This window comes from Chiloscyllium punctatum, chromosome 9 (genome assembly GCF_047496795.1).
Source record: "Chiloscyllium punctatum isolate Juve2018m chromosome 9, sChiPun1.3, whole genome shotgun sequence".
Classification (NCBI taxonomy): Eukaryota; Metazoa; Chordata; class Chondrichthyes; order Orectolobiformes; family Hemiscylliidae; genus Chiloscyllium; species Chiloscyllium punctatum.
Window position 1 is genome coordinate 5,617,203 of NC_092747.1, and position 19,134 is coordinate 5,636,336.

General features: G+C 46.6%; 1 protein-coding gene across 6 annotated transcripts in view; it reads left to right on the forward strand.

Annotated features, from left to right (window-relative positions):
- Window positions 1-2,458: 2,458 nt before the first annotated feature.
- Window positions 2,459-19,134, forward strand: part of LOC140481103 (autophagy-related protein 16-like) — a 94,710-nt gene continuing 78,034 nt past the window's right edge. For 5 of the 6 annotated variants that reach the window (XM_072576769.1, XM_072576775.1, XM_072576770.1 and 2 more), the window contains exon 1: window positions 2,459-2,699. In XM_072576769.1, coding sequence (XP_072432870.1) covers window positions 2,594-2,699 — 106 coding nt within the window. In that variant the 5' untranslated portion in view covers window positions 2,459-2,593. Of the gene's footprint in view, window positions 2,700-13,913; window positions 14,578-19,134 lie in introns of those variants that run through there. The other variant, XM_072576771.1, reaches the window with a different exon arrangement.

The following is a 19,134-nucleotide window of genomic DNA, read 5'->3' on the forward strand; positions in this document are numbered from 1 at the left end:
CCGCAATCAATCTGGCTGGACATCGAGGCTTCTCAAGTAAAATGCCCACTTATTAATCTTTTATTTTCAGACAAGAGGAAAATCATTACAGATCACTGTAAAAACCCAACAATACTAAACACAATTAAAGCTTGGAACATAATGTGGCAAAATGAGGGTAATTCACATAAAACATCCCCCTATGCTCCGATAGTGGGAGCATGGGGATTCCAACCGGGGTTTACAGATGTCACTTTTAAACTCTGGAGATCCTATTTAGGGGGTCTGTTTAAAGAAGGGGTCCTGATGTCTTTTGAACAGCTGTGTCAGAAATTTGGATTACCTAATGGAGACCTCTCTCGATACTTCCAAATTCGAGATTACGTACAGAAGAAGACGACGTTATTAGATAGTCTTTATAAATCAGATAGAGAATGTAGAGTGCTACGGCCAAGGGAGGTATCTTCCGTCAGTACTATTTATCATTTACTACATGAAGTAGTATCAGGAGATATGGACAATCTGCTTAAAACATGGGATCAGGATTTGGGACTAGAAATCTCGATAGAAACGTGGAATGACATTGGGAAAACGCCAGAAGAATCACCATCTGCAACAGAACTCAGGCTATCCAGCTGAAGATACCTCATAGGGCCCATATAGCACTGGGCCGATTGGCAAAATTTAAGGCAGGAGCATCACCAATGTGTCCCAAATGTAAAATAGAGGTGGGCACTCTTGTACATTGCCTATGGACCTGTCATAAGATGCGTAGATATTGGACTAAAGTAGCAAATGCTCTGACAGAAATTTTAGGAACGGAAATTAGAGTGGACCCTGTATCTCTCCTTTTGGGCTTTTCGAACTTACCCTCCCTGGATATGCACGGGAAGGGATTATTTTCTATTCTCTCTTTCTGTGCAAGGAAAAATATTTTGGTAAACTGGGTGGCTGAGGGCCCCACTGGACTTTCAAATTGGCACAGATTAATTATGGAATGTATTCCCCTTGACTTCCTTACAAATATGCACCAAAAGACCGAATTATTCCATAAAATATGGCAGCCCTTCTTGAATTACATAAATACAGATATTTCAGCCATCCTAACAAGGGCTTTTATTTAATTGAGATAGCGAACCTGGCTGGTCCGGGGCCCCTTGAGAGAGGAATCCCATTACGATCTGATGTTAATACATTCTGAGCATATATCTCACTACTCAATTTCTGTGTTATCTGTCAGTTTTTTTAAAATCTTATTTGAATAATGTAAGAGACTTAATTATACACTCTGATTATTTGTAGGTTAGATTAGTAGTTAGTTAAGTTTTTTTTCTTGGTATTTTTCTTTTGTTAAATTTTGGTTATTATTTATTTAAGATTTAATTATATATCAATGTTGATACTTGTTTTTTTTAATATTTTGTAAACTTGTAAAAATATGTTAAATTTTCAATAAAAATATCTATTAAAAAAAGAAAGCGGATCACCAACACCTTCTCTCGGGTTAACTAGGGTCAGACTGGTTTCCTGAAGAAGGGCTGATGCCCGAAACGTCGATTCTCCTGCTCCTTGGATGCTGCCTGACCTGCTGCGCTTTTCCAGCCACACGTTTTTCAGCAGATAGCACAGAGTAGGGGATAAACTTGTGGAAGATTTTGTCTAGAAATGTTAAGAGCCGCGAGGTTTTGCTGCAGCTCTATAAAACCCTGGTTACACTACACTTGAAATATTGTGTCCCGTTTGGTCGCCTCGCTATGGGAAGGATGTAGATGCTTTAGAGATGGTGCAGAGGAGATTTACCAGGATGCTGCCTGGACTGGAGGGCTTGTCTTATGAAGAGAGGTTCAGTGAGCCCAGGCTTTTCACACTGGAGAGAAGGAGGCAGAGACGTGACTTGATCGAGGTGTACAAGGTAATGAAAGTAATAGAGTAGATAGCCAGGGACTTTTCCCCAGGGCAGAAATGGCTGTCGCAAGGGGTCACAATTTTAAAGGTGATAGGAGGAAGGTATAGGGGAGATGTCAGAGGAAGTTTCTTTATGCAGAGTGTGGGTGGGTGTGTGGAATGCACTGCCAGCGGTAGGAGTAGAGTCAGATACATTTCAGTGACTGCTGGACAAGCAGATGGACGGTAGTAAATGAGGGATGTGTAGGTTAGGTTGATTAGATTAAGATAAACGCTGGGCACAACATCGTGGGCCGTCTTATGTTCTATAACGTTAACGATGAACACCAAAGGGTTAAAGTTAAAAATCACACCGCACCAGGTAATGGTCCACCAGCTTCCGAAGCCGCTGCTCCTTCATCAGGAGGGCGTTGTGTGACTTTTAACCTCGCCCAGCCCAGTCGGACACCGGCTCCTCCACCTCACGGCCCCCAAAGGGTTAACCCGAGCAACTTTCGGTTTGCGAAGCGGATGAAGACGAGCCTTCGGTGGGCGGGTTGAGACGGTGTCCATTCCCCCCCCCCTCTCCCTTCCCGGGAATGAGAAGCTCCCGCACCCCCTCACCCTCCAGCCTTTCCCCCCCCCGACCCCCGGGGATTCCCCTGGGCTCGGTGACGTCACCGCGCTGGTTACATTTCACTGTCGCCAATATCTCCTGTCACTTTCAGCCATGGAGACTCCCAGCTCAGGGAGAGACTGGAGGAAACACATCGTCCGGCAGCTCCAGCACCGAGATCGACGCCAGAAACTACACTTCGAGGATCTCATTCACTCCTGTGAGCCTTTTCCTCTTGTCCGTTTGCGCTGGGGAGGGGTGGGGGCTGAAATTGGGGAGGGGTGGGGGCAGTAAAGTAGCAAAAGAGGTTCTCCACACCGTTGCAAAATGCGCTGATCGTATTTTTCTTAAAATATAAAAAGATCTTCGCCATTGCGTTGTTATACCTGGTGGAAAAAAAAAGACCATGAGCTGGTGCTCCGAATCCCGCCCACCCCCTTTGCTCGCCGAGTCACAGGTTGGGGCTGTCATTACTGGACAACATCTCACATCCTGAGCTTGTCTCTGTCACTCCAAGGTCCCCTGCTCCCTTATTTTCTTTGTTTATTTTTGTTGGAATCATTCCACGGAGCCTGGGCTAGGCCAGTGTTTATTGCCCGTCCCTAGTTGCCCCTTAACAAGGTGGGGGGTGAGCTGCCTTCTTGAACCGCTGCAATCCATGTGCCCACAATTCTCTTAGGGAGGGAATTCCAGGACTGTGGCCCAGTGACAGTGCAGGAACAGCCATATATTTCCAAGTCAGGATGATGAGGGTCTTGGGGAGGGGAACTTGCAGGGGGTGGTGTTCCCATGTATCTGCTGCCCCTTGTCCTTCGAGATGGAAGTGGGAGGTTGTGGGTTTTGAAGGTGCTGTGTAAGGATCAGAATTGGAGGGAGTGGATGTTTGTGGACATGGTGCCAAGTTTGGAGAAGATTTGTGCCAATCAAGCAGGGGCTGCTATGTCCTGCATGGTGTTAGATTAGATTAAGAATCTTAATTAGATTAGATTCCCGACAGTATGGAAACAGGCCCTTCGGCCCAACAAGTCCACACCGCCCCGCCAAAGCGCAACCCACCCATACCCCTGCATTTACCCCTTACCTAACACTACAGGCAATTTAGCATGGCCAATTCACCTGACCTGCACATCTTTGGACTGTGGGAGGAAACCGGAGCACCCGGAGGAAACCCACGCAGACACGGGGAGAACGTGCAAACTCCACACAGTCAGTCGCCTGAGGCGGGAATTGAACCCGGGTCTCTGGCACTGTGAGGCAGTAGTGCTAACCACTGTGCCACCGTGCCGCTCCACTGTTGTTGGAGCTGTCCCCATCCAGGCAAGTGGGGAGTGTACCATCACACTCCTGACCTGTGCCTTGGACAGATGTTGAAGAGTAAGGAAGTGAGTTATTCATGTGCTGGGCTAGGCCAACATTTATTCACCATCTCTAGTTGCCCCCTTGAGAAGGTGGGGGGTGAGCTGCCTCCTTGAACCGCTGCAGTCCATGTGCTGTAGGTAGACCCACAATGCCCTGAGGGAGGGAATTCCTGGATTCTGACTCAGTGACACTGAAGGAACAGTGATATATTTTCAAGTCAGGAACCTTGATTTGACTGAGGTAACAGTGATCTATGCTTTAGCTACTCTCGTCAGTTGAAACTCAGGTGATGTTGTTGATGATGTGATGACTGTGAGTTCAAGATCTCATTTCAGAAAGTCTGGCACAAAGTCTAGGTTGACAGTCCTGAAGAAATAGTGTGCTGTTAAAGGCGAGGATTACAGGGTAAAGGCAGGATAGTGGAGCTCAGTATAATTGGAGCAATCATGATCCCACTGAATGGCAAAGCAGATTTGATGGGCTGAATGGCCCAATCCTGTTCCTGAGTCTGATAGTTTTATGGTCTTTCCGATGAGATGTTAAAATTCAGGGAGACAGAAAACAAATTCCAAGGCACTATCTCAAAGAACATTGGCTCTAATTTGTGACGTGGGACAATATTCATGCAAACAGCATCTCTGAGCCAGTGGATCTGCTATTGTGAGAGCTTGCTGTGCACCAAGTTTCCTACTTTATAACAGTGACTATTTGAGGACTTGAGTTCAGAAGTAGCAATGGCACCCCAGTTACACAGGTCCTTGGGTAAGAGTGTGCTGTGCAGAATTTCATAGAATCACACAGCACTGAAGAGACCCTTTGGCCATCAAGTTTGTGTTTCCAAAATTACTCTAAATCAATACTTATCCCACTTTCCAGCCCTGGATCCATAGCCTTCAAGAGCTCAGCCAAGTATTTTTTAAAGGTCGTGAGGTTTCCTGCCTCAACTCCCCTTCCAGACCCCCACCTCCCTCTGGGTGAGACAATGTTCCTCAGATCCCCCCTTAAACTTCCTGCCTTTTGCTTCAAAGTTATGTCCCTATTGTTTTTTTTTTCTTTCTTTTCTTTTACAAAGTGCACAAATCTTTATTCAATTTCCACCACCAGGAAGATAGGAAAAACACCGGGTGGCCAGTGACAAGCACTGCCCTTCACATCAAGGGGCAATGCTGTGTGATCAAAATGTCCCTATTGTTATTGACCCTTGAATTAAGGGGAACAACTGCTTTCTATTCACTCCTCAATCTTCTACACCTTTGCCTGGTTTCCCCCCTTCGCCCTCTCTGCTCTGAAGAAAACACCCTGAGCGTATCCAGTCTCTCTCCATCACTGAAATGCTCCATCCCAGGCACCATCCTGGTGGATCTCCTCTGCACCCCCTCTGGTGCAATCACGTCCCTTCTACAGTGTGGTAGCCAGAACTGCACACAATGCTCCTGCTCCTCGGATGCTGCCTGACCTGCTGTGTTTTTCCAGCACCACACTCTCAACTCTGATCTCCAGCATCTGCAGTCCTCACTTTCTCCCACCCTATTCACCTGTCCTGCAGCAGTTAGGGATCTATGGACAAGCATCGCAAGATCCCCCTGCTCCTCTGAGCTATATAGCTAGAGGATTGGAGTGTAAGGATGCAGAAGTTATGCTGCAGTTATCCAAAGCCCTGGTTAGAGCCCACTTGGAGTACTGTGAGCAAATCTGGGCACCATACCTTTGGGAGGATAGATTGGATTCGGAGTAGGTTTACAAAAGAATCCTTGGGCTTCAGGAGCTCAGTTGTGAGGAGAGATTATACAAATTAGATTGGTTTACTGTGGAACTTAGAAGGTTAAGGGGTGATCTGATCAAAGCTTTCAAGGAAAAGACAGGGTAGATAAAGATAAACTGTTCCCACTGGTTGGGGACTCTAGAACTAGGGGCATAGTCTGAGAATTAGGGCCAGGCCGTTCAGGAGAGATGATAAGAAGCACTTGTTATTAATTTTAAACCCGAGATAGATGATTTTTTTGTCAAGCAAAGGTATCAGGGGATGTGGGCCAAAGGTCATTCCTCGATAATGTGTACTCCGTCAACACAAATTCACTGTAACACGAATGACGAATTGGGGACATTGTTTCTAAAGCGTGAACTGTGCTGGCTGTAATGTGATTACATCACTAACACTTTAAGTGCTGTTTCTAAAGCACGACTTTTCAGTAATGTGGGATTGCACAAGAACGCAGTCATCACATTATAGACAAACTGACTGTATATGAAGCTAGGTCACAGATCAGCCATGATCTCATTGAATGGGGGGAACAGGCCTGAGAGGCTGAATGGCCTACTCCTGTACCTATATACTTCGAGTGTCCTGCCAATTATTGAGTACTCCCTTATCTTGCTACTTCTTCCAAATTTCACCACCTTACATTTTTCAGGGTTAAATTCCATTTGCCCCTCTGACCAATCTGTGTCTATCCTCCTATAACCAAAGATCTTCATTGAAAAGTGTGGTGCTGGAAGAGCACACTGGTCAGGTAGCATCCGAGGAGTCGGAGAGTCAACGTTTTGACTCTGATCATCTGCAGTCTTCACTTTCTCTTGGCTAATCTTCATGTCAATTTTTGTGCACTTTTGATCTCCCTCCCTAAGAAAGGACAGGCTTGTCTTAGAGGGAGTGTGGCGGAGTTCACTGGGTTGGCATCAGGGACGGTAGGACTCTCCTATGGGCTGTGATTAGTTTGACTAGGCCTGCATACACCAGAGTTTAAAAGAGATGAGAGGGGATTGGATTGAAATGTATAAAATTCTAATTGGGCTGGACACACGAGACACAAGAAGGGTGTTGCCCTTCTGTGGGTGAGTCTAGATTAGAGTGGTGCTGGAAAAGCACAGCAGGTCAAGCAGCATCCGAGGAGCAGGAAAATCAACGTTTTGGGCAAAAGCCCTTCATCAGGAATCAGGTATCAGGCTTTTGCTCTGATTTCTAGCATCTGCAGTCCTCACTTTTGCCCTTGGTTGGGTGAGTCCAGAGTCCTGGGGACACAGCCTCGTGATATGGGCTAGACCATTTAGGACTGAAATGAGGAAAGATTCCTTCTTTTGGTGGTGGACCTGGACCTGTGGAATTTGCTGTCACACAGGCCAGGTCACTGAATAGATGCAAGGAGGAGAGAGAAAATTTATTTGATAGTGAAGACAGAATGAGGAAAAAGTTGGGAATATCGCATTGAGACAGAGGATCAGCTGAGATCATATTGAATGGTGGAGCAGGCTAAAGGGCCCACTCTGACTAGAAGTTTCTCTGATTACAGTTTAGAAATTTGCCAGTAAGTGGGACCATTTTACAGTCGGAATGTCACTGGAATAGCAATCCCAGTCTGGCCATGAATGCTCTGGAGTTGTGGGATCAAACCTCGCGGTAGCTGATGGTGAAATTTGAATTTGGGTTTGAAAATCTGGAATTTGAAAAGCTAGTCTAATGGCGACTTTTTTCATTGTCTTAAAAAACCCATTTGGTTCAGTCATAATCTTCAGGGCAGGGCAATCTGCCATCCATACCTGGTCCGGCCCACACGTGACTCCAGACCCACAGCAATGTGGTTGGAGGGCAGTTGGGGATGGGCAACAAATGCTGGCTGAGCCAGAGGGATGAATGAATATAATAACTAGGAAGGTGGCAGTGAGCTGCAATCGGAACAGCCATGACCTTGCTGAAAGGGGGAGGAGGAGGCTTGAGGGGCTGAACTGCCTGCCCTGCTCCTAACTCTTTGATCTAATGAGCTGTCAAGTGATGCCCTGAGATTGTCGCTACAGAAATTCAACTCTTCACAGACAGTAAGGTGCACCTGTCCACTTTAAGCACAGCACAAAACGTCACTGAAGTTCTTCAACTAATTGAGATTAACCTTCTTGCAAAAGGGAGTGGCCTCAAGGCTCACAGTTTGTTGTAAGAGCAGGCTACCCAAGGAGTAAGGGTCTGTACTGCCCATGTAAACCTCCCCCCTACCCCCCTCCAGGCAGCTCCTGAGGTCGGTCACACCACAGCGTGTGCTTTTCTGAGAACATCAAGCTGGCTGAAGCATTTCAAGCCTCTGTGTCAAATTCTTCTTGCAAGGGTTATCAGCTCTTTCAGAGCCATGCCACAGAGTTAGAGGTTGTCAGTTTTACAACCTCATCAGGATTGTTTGAACGAGCTGTTGCCAGAAGCAATAATCCTTGCTTTCAGCACAACAGCTGTGGTGTATAAATGTTCCCATTAAGTAGTATTGCAGAATATTTAAATTCCAAATATTTGGTTTGCTTTGATTTATTATTGTCACATGTACTGAGATACAGTGAAAAGTATTGTTTGCTAACCAGACAAATCATATTGTACATAAGTACATCAGGGTAATGGAACAGAATGCAGAATATAGTATTAAAGCTACAGAGAATGTGCAGGGAAGAAGCTGATCTTGAACTTTTGTACACATTTTCAAACTTTTATATCTTCTGCCCGATGGAAGGGTGTGGAAGAGGGTATAACTGGGTGGGAGGGGTCTTGTTGGGTGCTTTCCAAAGGCAGCAGGGAGTGTAGATCGAGTCGCTGGATGGAAGGCTGGTTTGCATGATGGACTGGGCTGCATTCACAACTCTCTGTAATTTCTCGTGGTCTTGGGCAGGGCAGTTGCCATACAATGCTGTGATGCTTTCTATGATGCTTCTGTAAAAGTTGGTAAGATTGCAAGAGGATTGGAGGATAGGAATAAACAAGTCCAACTGTAAATTCGCAGGGTCTTGGCCTGACCACATCTGGAGTATTGGGTGCAATTTTGATTTTTATATTTAAGGAAAGATATATGTAGAGTCATAGAGATGTACAGCACAGAAACAGACCCTTTGGTCCAATTGTCCATGCTGACCAGATATCCTATATAAGTTTAGTCCCGTTTGCCAGCATTTGGCCCATATCCCTCTGTACCTTTTGTATTCATATACCCATCCAGATGCCTTTTAAATGTTAAAAATCACACAACACCAGGTTATAGTCCAACAAGTTTAATTGGAAGCACACTAGCTTTCGGAGCAACGCTCCTTCAGGTGAAGGAGCATCGCTCCGAAAGCTAGTGTGCTTCCAATTAAACCCGTTGGACTATAACCTGGTGTTGTGTGATTTTTAACATTGTACACCCCAGTCCAACACCGGCATCTCCAAATCATGCCTTTTAAATGTTGTAATTGTACCAGCCTCCACCACATCCTCTGGCAGCTCATTCCATACACGTACCACCCTCTGTGTGAAAAAGTTGCCCCTTAGGTCCCTTTTATATCTTCCCCGCTCACCCTAAACCTATGCCCCTCTAGTTCTGGACTCCCCCATCCCAGGGAAAAGACTTTGTCTATTTACCCTATCCATGCCCCTCATAATTTTGTAACCTCTATAAAGTCACCCCTCAGCCTCCGACGCTCCAGGGAAAACAGCCCCAGCCTATTCAGCCACTTCCTGTAGCTCAAATCTTCCAACCCTGTTAACATCTGTGTAAATCTTTTCTGAACCATTTCAGGTTTCACAACATCCTTCCGACAGGAGGGAGACCAGAATTGTATGCAAAATCCCAAAAGTGGCTGAATCAATGTCCTGTACAGCTGCAATATAACCGCCCAACTCTAACACTCAATGCTCTGATCAATAAAGTCAAGCAAACCAAACGCCGCCTTCACTATCCTATCCACCTGTGACTCCACTTTCAAGGAGCTATGAGCCTGCACTCCAAGGTCTCTTTGTTCAGCAACACCCCCCCCCCCCCCAGCACCTGACCATTAAGTGTATGAGTCCTGCACTGATTTGTATTTCCAAAATGCAGCACGTCAAATTTATCTAAATTAAACTCCATCTGCCACTTCTCAGCCCATTGGCCCATCTGATCAAGGTCCTGTTGTACTTTGAAGTAACCTCTTTCGCTGTCCACTACACCTCCAATTTTGGTGTCATCTGCAAACTTACTAACTGTACCTCTTATGCTTGCATCCAAATCATTTATATAAAATGACAAAAAACAGTGGACCCAGCATTAATCCTTGTGGCACACCACTGGTCACAGGCCTCCAGTCTGAAAAGCAACCCTCCACCACTACTCTCTCTCTTCCATCTCTGAGCCAGTTCTGTATTTAGGTAGCTAGTTCTTCCTGTATTCCATATGATCTAACCTTGCTAACCAGTCTATCATGCGGAACCTTGTTTAGCACCTTACTGATGTTCATGTAGATCACATCCACTGGTCTACCCTCATCAATCCTCTTTGTTACTTCTTCAATCAAGTTTGTGAGACATGATTTCCCATGCACAAAGCCATGTTGACTATCCCTAATCAGTCCTTGCCTTTCCAAATACATGTAAATCCTGCCCTTCAGGATCCCTTCCAACAACTTACCCACCACCAATGTCATGCTCACTGGTCTATAGTTCCCTGGCTTGTCCTTACCACCCTTCTTGACAAATGGCACCACATTAGCCGACCTCCAGTCTTCTGGCACCTCACCTGTGACTATCGATGATACAAATATCTCAGTAAGGAGCCCAGCAATCACTTCTCCAGATTCCCATGGAGTTCTAGGGTACATGTGATCAGGTCCTGGGAATTATCTGCTTGCAAAGTTTCACTGGATTAATCCCTGGGATGAGAGGTTTGTTCCACAATGAGAGACTGAGTAAACTGAGGCAAATTCTGTGGAGTTTAGAAGGGGTTTGACAGGGCAGATACTGAGAGATTGTTTTCCCGGTTGGAGAATCTGAAATACCGGAGGTCACATTCTCAGAATGGAAGGGCGATCGCTTCAGAATGAGATGTGGAAAAGTCACTTCACTCGGGCACTTGTAAATCTTTGAAATTGTCAACCCCAGAGGGCTGTGGATGGCCATTGCTGAATAAATTTACAGCTGGCATGGACAGAATTCTGGTCTCTCCAGGAATTGAAGGGATGTCGGAAGCACTTGGAAAACTGAGTCCAGAATGGACGGCACGGTAGCTCAGTGGTTAGCACCGCTGCCTCACAGCGCCATGGACTCTGGTTCAATTCCAGCATCAACGATTGACTGGGTGGAGTTTGTACAGTCTCCCCGTGTTAGTGTGGGTTTTCTCTGGGTGCTCCTGTTTCTTCCCACAATCCAACGTTGTGCAGGTGAGGTGAATTGGCTGTGGGAAATTACCCATAATGTTCAGGGATGTGTAGGTTAGGTGCATTCGTCAGGGGGAAATATAGGACAATAGGGTAAGAGTCTGGGTGAGTTACTCTTCAGAGGGTCGGTGTGGACATGTTCAGCCGAAGGGCCTGTTTCCACACTGTAGGGATTCTATAATCCTAGAACGAGGGGAGACAGTTTAGAAACGAGGCACTGACAGAGACGATGAGAATCTTTTCTCTCAAAGACTCTTGTGAGTTTGGAACTCTCTACCTCAGATGGGGTGGGGAGGGAGGTCATTGAATATTTATAAGATGGAGGTGAGGTGATTCTGGTCAGGCAGAGGAATTGAAGGATATCAAGGTGGATGGGAATAGGAATTGGGGATGTAAATAGATCAGCCAATTATTTCTGGTCCAGCATTTCCACGACCACATTAAATCTTACTCAGTTGGAGCATAAGATATGGAAGTGGAATTACGCCATTCGGCCCATCGAGTCTGCTCCACCATTTGATCATGACTGATCTGTTTCTTAACCTCATTCTCCTGTCTTCTCCCTGTATCCCCTTACTAATCAAGAACCAATCTATCGCTGGCTTAAATACACTCAGTGACTTGGCCTTCACAGCTCTCTGTGGCAAGAGGTTGAGGTCACTATCACCTCAATGCTCCCCTCTTGGTACTTCAATCATTTGGGTGTCCAGATTTTTTCCCCAAAATGTAACGTCTAGCACTGCCTGTTTCTTGGAGAAAGTGAGGACTGCAGAAGGAAAAAAATCCCGTCCTGATGAAGGGCTTGTGCCCAAAATGTCGATTCTCCTGCTCCGTGGGTGCTGCCTGACCTGCTGTGCTTTTCCAGCACCACACTCTCAATTCTGTCTGTTTCTTATAGGGCTTTCTACGTGCTGCTTAGAAAACTCTCCTGGACACTTTTCAAGAATTCAACTTCCTCTAAGTCTTTCACATTTTGTAGATCCCAATCAATACCGGGGGAAGTTGAAATCCCCTACTTTTATTTAAAAGTATAAAAATAATAAGGTGATGAAATGGACCAAGTGGGTCAAATGTCAATGTGGAAATTTTTAGTTGACAGTGACCAATGAACTGTAAGGTTTAGGATGATGTTGCAGGGTGACATTGGTCAATTCAATTGACAGGGAACTGAGCTCAGTGGGAGAGTTGGGTCTGATAGACTGAAACCAAATGATAGCAGGAGAGATGGTTGCTGAACAATGGGCTCCCTTCAAAGACAAGATTCATTGGGTACAAATGGGTATTTCCTCCAAAAGGAGAGTTAGGACAAATAATCCAAACTGTCTGAAAGACAAAAGAGGTAGAAATTAAATTTAAAATGAAAGCTGTCTTTCTGACAGGTGTCAGGTAGAGAATATAATGGAGAACCAAGATGAATACAGAAGGTGGAAAACCATTCATTGCTCAGAGCTTTTGAGTATAGAAGTTGGGACGTTATGTACAGGACACTGGTGAGGCCTCTTCTGGAGTACTATGTGCAGTTCTGGTCTCCCCGTTATAGGAAGGATATTATTAAGCTAGAGAGGGTTCAGAAGAGATTTACCAGGGTCTTGCTGGAAATGGAGGGTTTGAGTTATAAGGCGAGGCTGGGATTTTTTTCATTGGAGCTTATGAGGTTGAGAGGTGGCCATATAGAGGGTTATAAAATCATGAGGGGTATAAATAAGGTGTCTTTTCCCCAGGGTGGGGATTTCAAGACCAGGGGGCATATCTTTAAGGTGAGAGGAGAAAGATTTTAAAAAGACGTGAGGAGCAACTTTTTTACACAGAGAATGTTTTGTGTGTTGAACAAACTTCCTGAGGAAGTGGTGGATGTGGGTGCAATTACAATGTTTACAAAACGCTTAGATCAGTACATGAATAGGAAAGGTTTGGAGGGATCCGGGCCAGGAGCAGGCAGCTGGGACTAGTTTAGTTTGGGATTATGGTCGGCATGGACTGGTTGGACCGAAGAGTTCTGTTTCTGTGCTGGATGACTCTGTACAAAATGCAAAGAGGGGTTATGAGAAATACTGGCAGCTCGCATAAACAAAATCCTTTCAGTTGGTTCAGAAGTAGTAAACGCAAGGTAGAAGGTGGAGTGGGGCCAATTTAGGAACCAAACACATAGGGGCACGAGACATGACCGCGGTTAAATGAACACTTTGCTTCTGTCTTTACCTGTGAGGGAAATGCTGCCAAGGTTGTGTGTATCGTTGGGCTGAAAGGCTGATCCAAATGAATACAAGAAGACATGTACACTTCAATGTGGAGCAAATTTATTATCTCCATCCAGTTAACATATCTCAGAGACATGTGCAAACTAATCTTAGAATCCCTACATTGTGGAAACAGGCGCTTCGGCCCAACGAGTCCATACCGACCCTCCGAAGAGTCTCACTCCCAAACTCATTACTCTATATTTGTTCCTGACTAATGCTCCTAACCTATGCCTCCCTGAATACTACGGGCAATTTAGTATGGCCAATCCACTCTAACCTGCACATCTTTGGATTGTGGGAGGAAAACGGAGCACCCAGAGGAAACCTACGCAGAGACGGGGAGAATGTGCAAACTCCACACAGGCAGTCGCCTGAGGCTGGAATCCAACCCAGGTCCCTGGCGCTGTGAGGCAGCAATGCTAACCACTGAGCCACCATGCTCCCCTTAATGAGTGAATCTATTAGCTGAAACTACATTCCATAGCTATGTATATAAACAAGCGAATCTCCCACTGCCTTCCAACCACTGGGGCTTTGATGATGGTGCCTTTTGGAGATCTCTCTCAAATTCCATGGAACCGGTTTAGCAACCGTGTCACCTCCTCCAGACATTCCATTTTTCAGAAAATGAATTGAAAACCTCTCCAGGTGGCTCCGTGTTAACTACAGAAAAGAATGGGTTCCCATGGACAATCGAGCTGATGTCGTTCCCTCCCAGCCCAAAATAGGCACTTATTTTAACACCAGACCTATTTTTGTGTCTTTTCCCCACTTTGCTTCAATTGCTCAATGCCATGAGCAATTAACCGTTAATGGTCTAGTTTGAAGATGTCATTTTTAAACCTAACACTACACCGTGATGACAGAGAAGGAAGCTGAGTCACTCGAAGGTTTTAATAGGAAGAGGTACTGAATAAGCTGTGGATACTGAAAAGTTGAGAAGGCACTGGGAGTGTATGAGATGCATCGAAGATATTGAAGGAAGTGAGAGTAGAAATTACGGAGGCAATTTCCACGATCTTTCAGATTGCCTGAGAGCTGGAGATTTGTTCAAAAAATGTTGTAAAGATAGGGTAAGCAATTATAGACCGGTCGGTTTAACTTCAGTACTGGAGAAATTGTGAGAAACAATTATTTGGGACAATTAAGAATCGCATTGATAAAGGTGGATTAATTCAGAAGAACCAGCATGGGATTTGTTGAGGGGAAAATCATCTCTGACTAATTTACTGAAGTAATTCACCTCGTGACCCCACCAAAGCCTGTTCAACCGTTTACAAGGCACAAGTCAGCAGTGTGATGGAATATTTCCAATTGCCTGGATGAATGCAGCTCCAACAACACTCAAACAGCTTCAAAGATATGCAGGTAAGGGTGGATTGGCCATGCTAAATTGCCCCTCAGTGTCCATGGATGTGCAGGTTAGGTGGATTAGCCATGGAAAACGCCATGTTACAGGGGATAGTGTAAGGGGGTGGGTCTGGGTGGGAATCTCTTTGGAGGGTCTACGTGGGCTCGATGGGCCGAATGGACTGTTCCCACACTGTAGGCGTTATATGACCCGAAGTTTGACACCATCCAAGACGAGACAATGTGATTGACAGTGCATCAATAAACACCCCCCTTCCTCCACCACAGATGCTCAGTAGCAGACAGTGTGTATTATCCTCAAAGATCCTCAGACAGAACCTTCCAAACCCATGAACACTTCCATCTAGAAGGACAAGGGACAGCAGATACATGGGAACACCACCCCCTGCAATTTCCCCTCCAAGCCACTCACCATCCTGACTTGGAAATATATCACCGTTCCTTCAGTGTCACTGGGTCAGCCTTCTCAACCTCTTCTCTCACCTGAGGCCTGGTGGCCCTCGGGTTAAAACATCACCAGTCGCTTCTCTCTCGAATGAGAGAGTAGCCCCTATGGTCTGGTGAGACTATGGAGACAACAATAACAACAATAACTGGGTCAGAATCCTGGAATTCCCTCCCTAAGGGCATTGTGTAGATGTACCTACATCAAATGGACGGGAGTTGTTCAAAAAAGCAGCTCACTCCCATCTTCTCCAGGGCAACGAGGGACAGACAATAAATGCTGGACCAGCCATTAATGCCCACCTTCCATAAGTGCAAAAATAAATGCTTCTTTGTAGAGGTATCCGAGAGGGTTGATGAGAATGCTCACGGACTGTCGAGAAGTGCCACACAACAGCTGTTTGAAGAAAGTTAGAGCTAATGGTATAAGAGAGACAGGGACAATCTGGATACAGAACTGGATTAGTGGTGCTGGAAGAGCACAGCAGTTCAGGCAGCATCCAACGAGCAGCGAAATCGACGTTTCGGGCAAAAGCCCTTCATCAGGAATAAAGGCAGTGAGCCTGAAACATGGAGAGATAAGCTAGAGGAGGGTGGGGGTGGGGAGAGAGTAGCATAGAGTACAATGGGTGAGTGGAGGAGGGGATGAAGGTGATAGGTCAAGGGGGAGAGGGTGGAGTGGATAGGTGGAAAAGAAGATAGGCAGGTCGGACAAGTCCGGACAAGTCAAGGAGACAGTAACTGAGCTGGAAGTTTGAAACTAGGATGAGGTGGGGGAAGGGGAAATGAGGAAGCTGTTGAAGTCCACATTGATGCCCTGGGGTTGAAGTGTTCCGAGGTGGAAGATGAGGCGTTCTTCCTCCAGGCGTCTGGTGGTGAGGGAGCGGCGGTGAAGGAGGCCCAGGACCTCCATGTCCTCGGCAGAGTGGGAGGGGGAGTTGAAATGTTGGGCCACGGGGCGGTTTCACCTGCACATCCACTAATATCATTTATTGTATCCGTTGCTCCCGATGTGGTCTCCTCTACATTGGGGAGACTGGGCGCCTCCTAACAGAGCACTTTAGGGAACATCTCCGAGACACCCGCACCAATCAACCAAACCACCCTGTGGCCCAACATTTCAACTCCCCCTCCCACTCTGCCGAGGACATGTAGGTCCTGGGCCTCCTTCACCGCCGCTCCCTCACCACCAGACGCCTGGAGGAAGAACGCCTCATCTTCCGCCTCGGAACACTTCAACCCCAGGGCATCAATGTGGACTTCAACAGCTTCCTCATTTCCCCTTCCCCCACCTCATCCTAGTTTCAAACTTCCAGCTCAGCACTGTCTCCTTGATTTGTCCGGACTTGTCCGACCTGCCTATCTTCTTTTCCACCTATCCACTCCACCCTCTCCTCCTTGACCTATCACCTTCATCTCCTCCCCCACTCACCCATTGTACTCTATGCTACTCTCTCCCCACCCCCACCCTCCTCTAGCTTATCTCTCCACGCTTCAGGCTCACTGCCTTTTTTCCTGATGAAGGGCTTTTGCCCGAAACGTCGATTTCGCTGCTCGTTGGATGCTGCCTGAACTGCTGTGCTCTTCCAGCACCACTAATCCAGTATTTGGTTTTCAGCATCTGCAGTCATTGTTTTTACCCTGGATACAGAACTGGCTGAGTGATAGGAAACAGAGAGTCTCGGGCAATGGACATTCTTCTGATGGAGGAAGGGTTGTAGTGGAGTTCCCTAGGAGTCAGTATTGGGGTCTTGCTTTTCCTAATCAATATTAATGGTCTCGGATTTTGTGCAGGGGACAGTTTCAAAGATGATTCAAGACTTGAAGGAATTGTAAGGAGGACAGTGTGGAACTGCAGAAGGACGTTGACCAGTTGGTGGAGTGGACCGATAGGTGGGCAGACAGGGTTCAGTGCAGAAATGTTTGAGGTGAAATGAACATAGAGAGACAGTATGAAACAAAGGGCGGGGGGGGTGGAGGAGAAGAAAGACAGACGTCATTAAAGGTAGCAGGACAGGTGGACAGAACAGTTAATAAAGAATAGAGTATTCTCAACTTCATTAACAAGGGCATAGAATCCAAGGAGGTGATGTTGAACTTGAATAAATGCTTCTTTGTAGAGGTATCCAAGAGGGTTGATGAGAATGCTCACGGACTGTCGAGAAGTGTATGATACAGTGCCACACAACAGCTGTTAGACCTCAGCTGGAGGATTGTGTATAGGTGTGGGATTTACATTCCTACCCAATCCATCCCCATCAGGAAAGTTGTGAATGCACTGGAGAGAGCGCAGAAACAATTTCCAAGTTAAAGGATGAGAAACCTCAGTGATGAGGGTAGATTGAAGATATTGGGACTGTTCTCCTTGGAGAGAGGTTGGCTGAGAGGAGATCTGCTAGAGGTTTTCTGAATCTTGAGCAGACTGGACAGAGTAGACAGGGAGAAGCTGTTCTCAGCTGTAAAAGGAACAGGGTGTAGATTTAAAATGAAGTGCCAATGAAGCAAGAAAGGTGTGGGAAAAGACTTTCTCACTCAGTGAGTAGTTAGGATCTGGAATGCCCTGCCTGGAAATATGGGGGAGGCAGGTTCAGCTGGAGAATTCAAGAGGGGCATTATTTAACTAGAAAGAGTGTGTCTGAATTACAGGAAAGAGGCAGAAGATTGGAGCAAATTCAAAATGTTCAGAGAGCTGGTGCAGACATGATAGGTCAAATGCCCACCTCCTGCACTGTAACAGTGCTGTTGTTCTGTGACTCTGGCCTGATACCTGAGAACAGCATGAGCAAAGAAAAATGCTCTGGTACCTTCTCCCTTTCCATTTTCACTAAATCCATTGCCATCAGGTGTGAGGTCCTCTCAGTATTGCTATATGTGGCACAGGTCTGGCCTATCCCCAGGACCTGTGCCGCCGCAGTCACCCGGGCCATCTTCCAATTCATTTGGAGATCAAAGATGGACCGGGTCCGAAGAGACTCAATGTACAAAGACCGGTGCAATGGGGGAAAAAACACGCCCAATGCCACCCTCACCCTGATGGCCACCTTTGTGTGTGGCTGCATCAAGCTGTGCGTGGATCCCCGGTACGCAAACACCAAGTGTCACTACGTACTGAGGTTCTACCTGTCCCCGGTGTTGCGAAGGATGGGCCTGGCCTCGCTGCCGCGGAACGCTCCGAGTAGTTGGACCGTTCCGTATCACCTGTCCTTCGTGGAGAAATTTATGAGGAAAAACACCTTTGACCACAAGTCCATCAGGAAGTGGTCAGCACGTAGCGTCCTTGAGACCCTTCGGGAAAAGGAGAGGGCGGATCCTGTCGAGCGGTTCCCTGAGCAGACTGTCAAAGCCATTTGGCAGAATGCCTCATCGCCAGAACTTTCCAACAAGCACCAAGACGTGGCTTGGCTGGTGGTGAGAAGGGCTCTGCCTGTGAGATCCTTTATGCACGCCCGGACTCTCTGCCGCACCGCACGCTGCCCTCGAAGTGGCTGCGGGGGGGACGAGACTGTCACACACCTCCTTCTGGAATGTGCCTATGCAGAGGAAGTCTGGAGAGGAATGCAGTGGTGCTTGTCGAGGTTCGTCCCGAGCAGCGCCGTGACGCGGGACTCCGTGCTCTACGGCCTGTTCCCCGGGACTCACACCGAGACGAACATTAACTGCGCCTGGAGGATCATCAACTCGGTGAAGGACGCTCTCTGGGCGGTCCGAAACCTGTTGATCTTCCAGCTGAAGGAGTTGACCCCGACCGAGTGTTGCAGACTGGCACATTCCAAGGTCCAAGACTACGTGTTGAGGGACGCGCTGAAGCTTGGGGCAGCTGCCGCCAAGGCGCGGTGGGGAAAGACCACCGTGTAAGATCGGCCTGCCGAAAGAAGAACAGGGGGCCCATACAGACGTTTTTTTGGGCTCTGCTGATGCCTCAGCCAAATATATGTATATATACAAGATTGAAAAAATGCACAGGATTGTAAAGGACAAGAATAAAGTCGAATCTGTGTTTGTAAATATGGACATATGTATGGCATGATCCAATGTACAGACCATCAAATCATTTATGAATAAAGTATATTTTTGAAATAAAAAAAAATTTTCACTAAATCCATTGCCTTC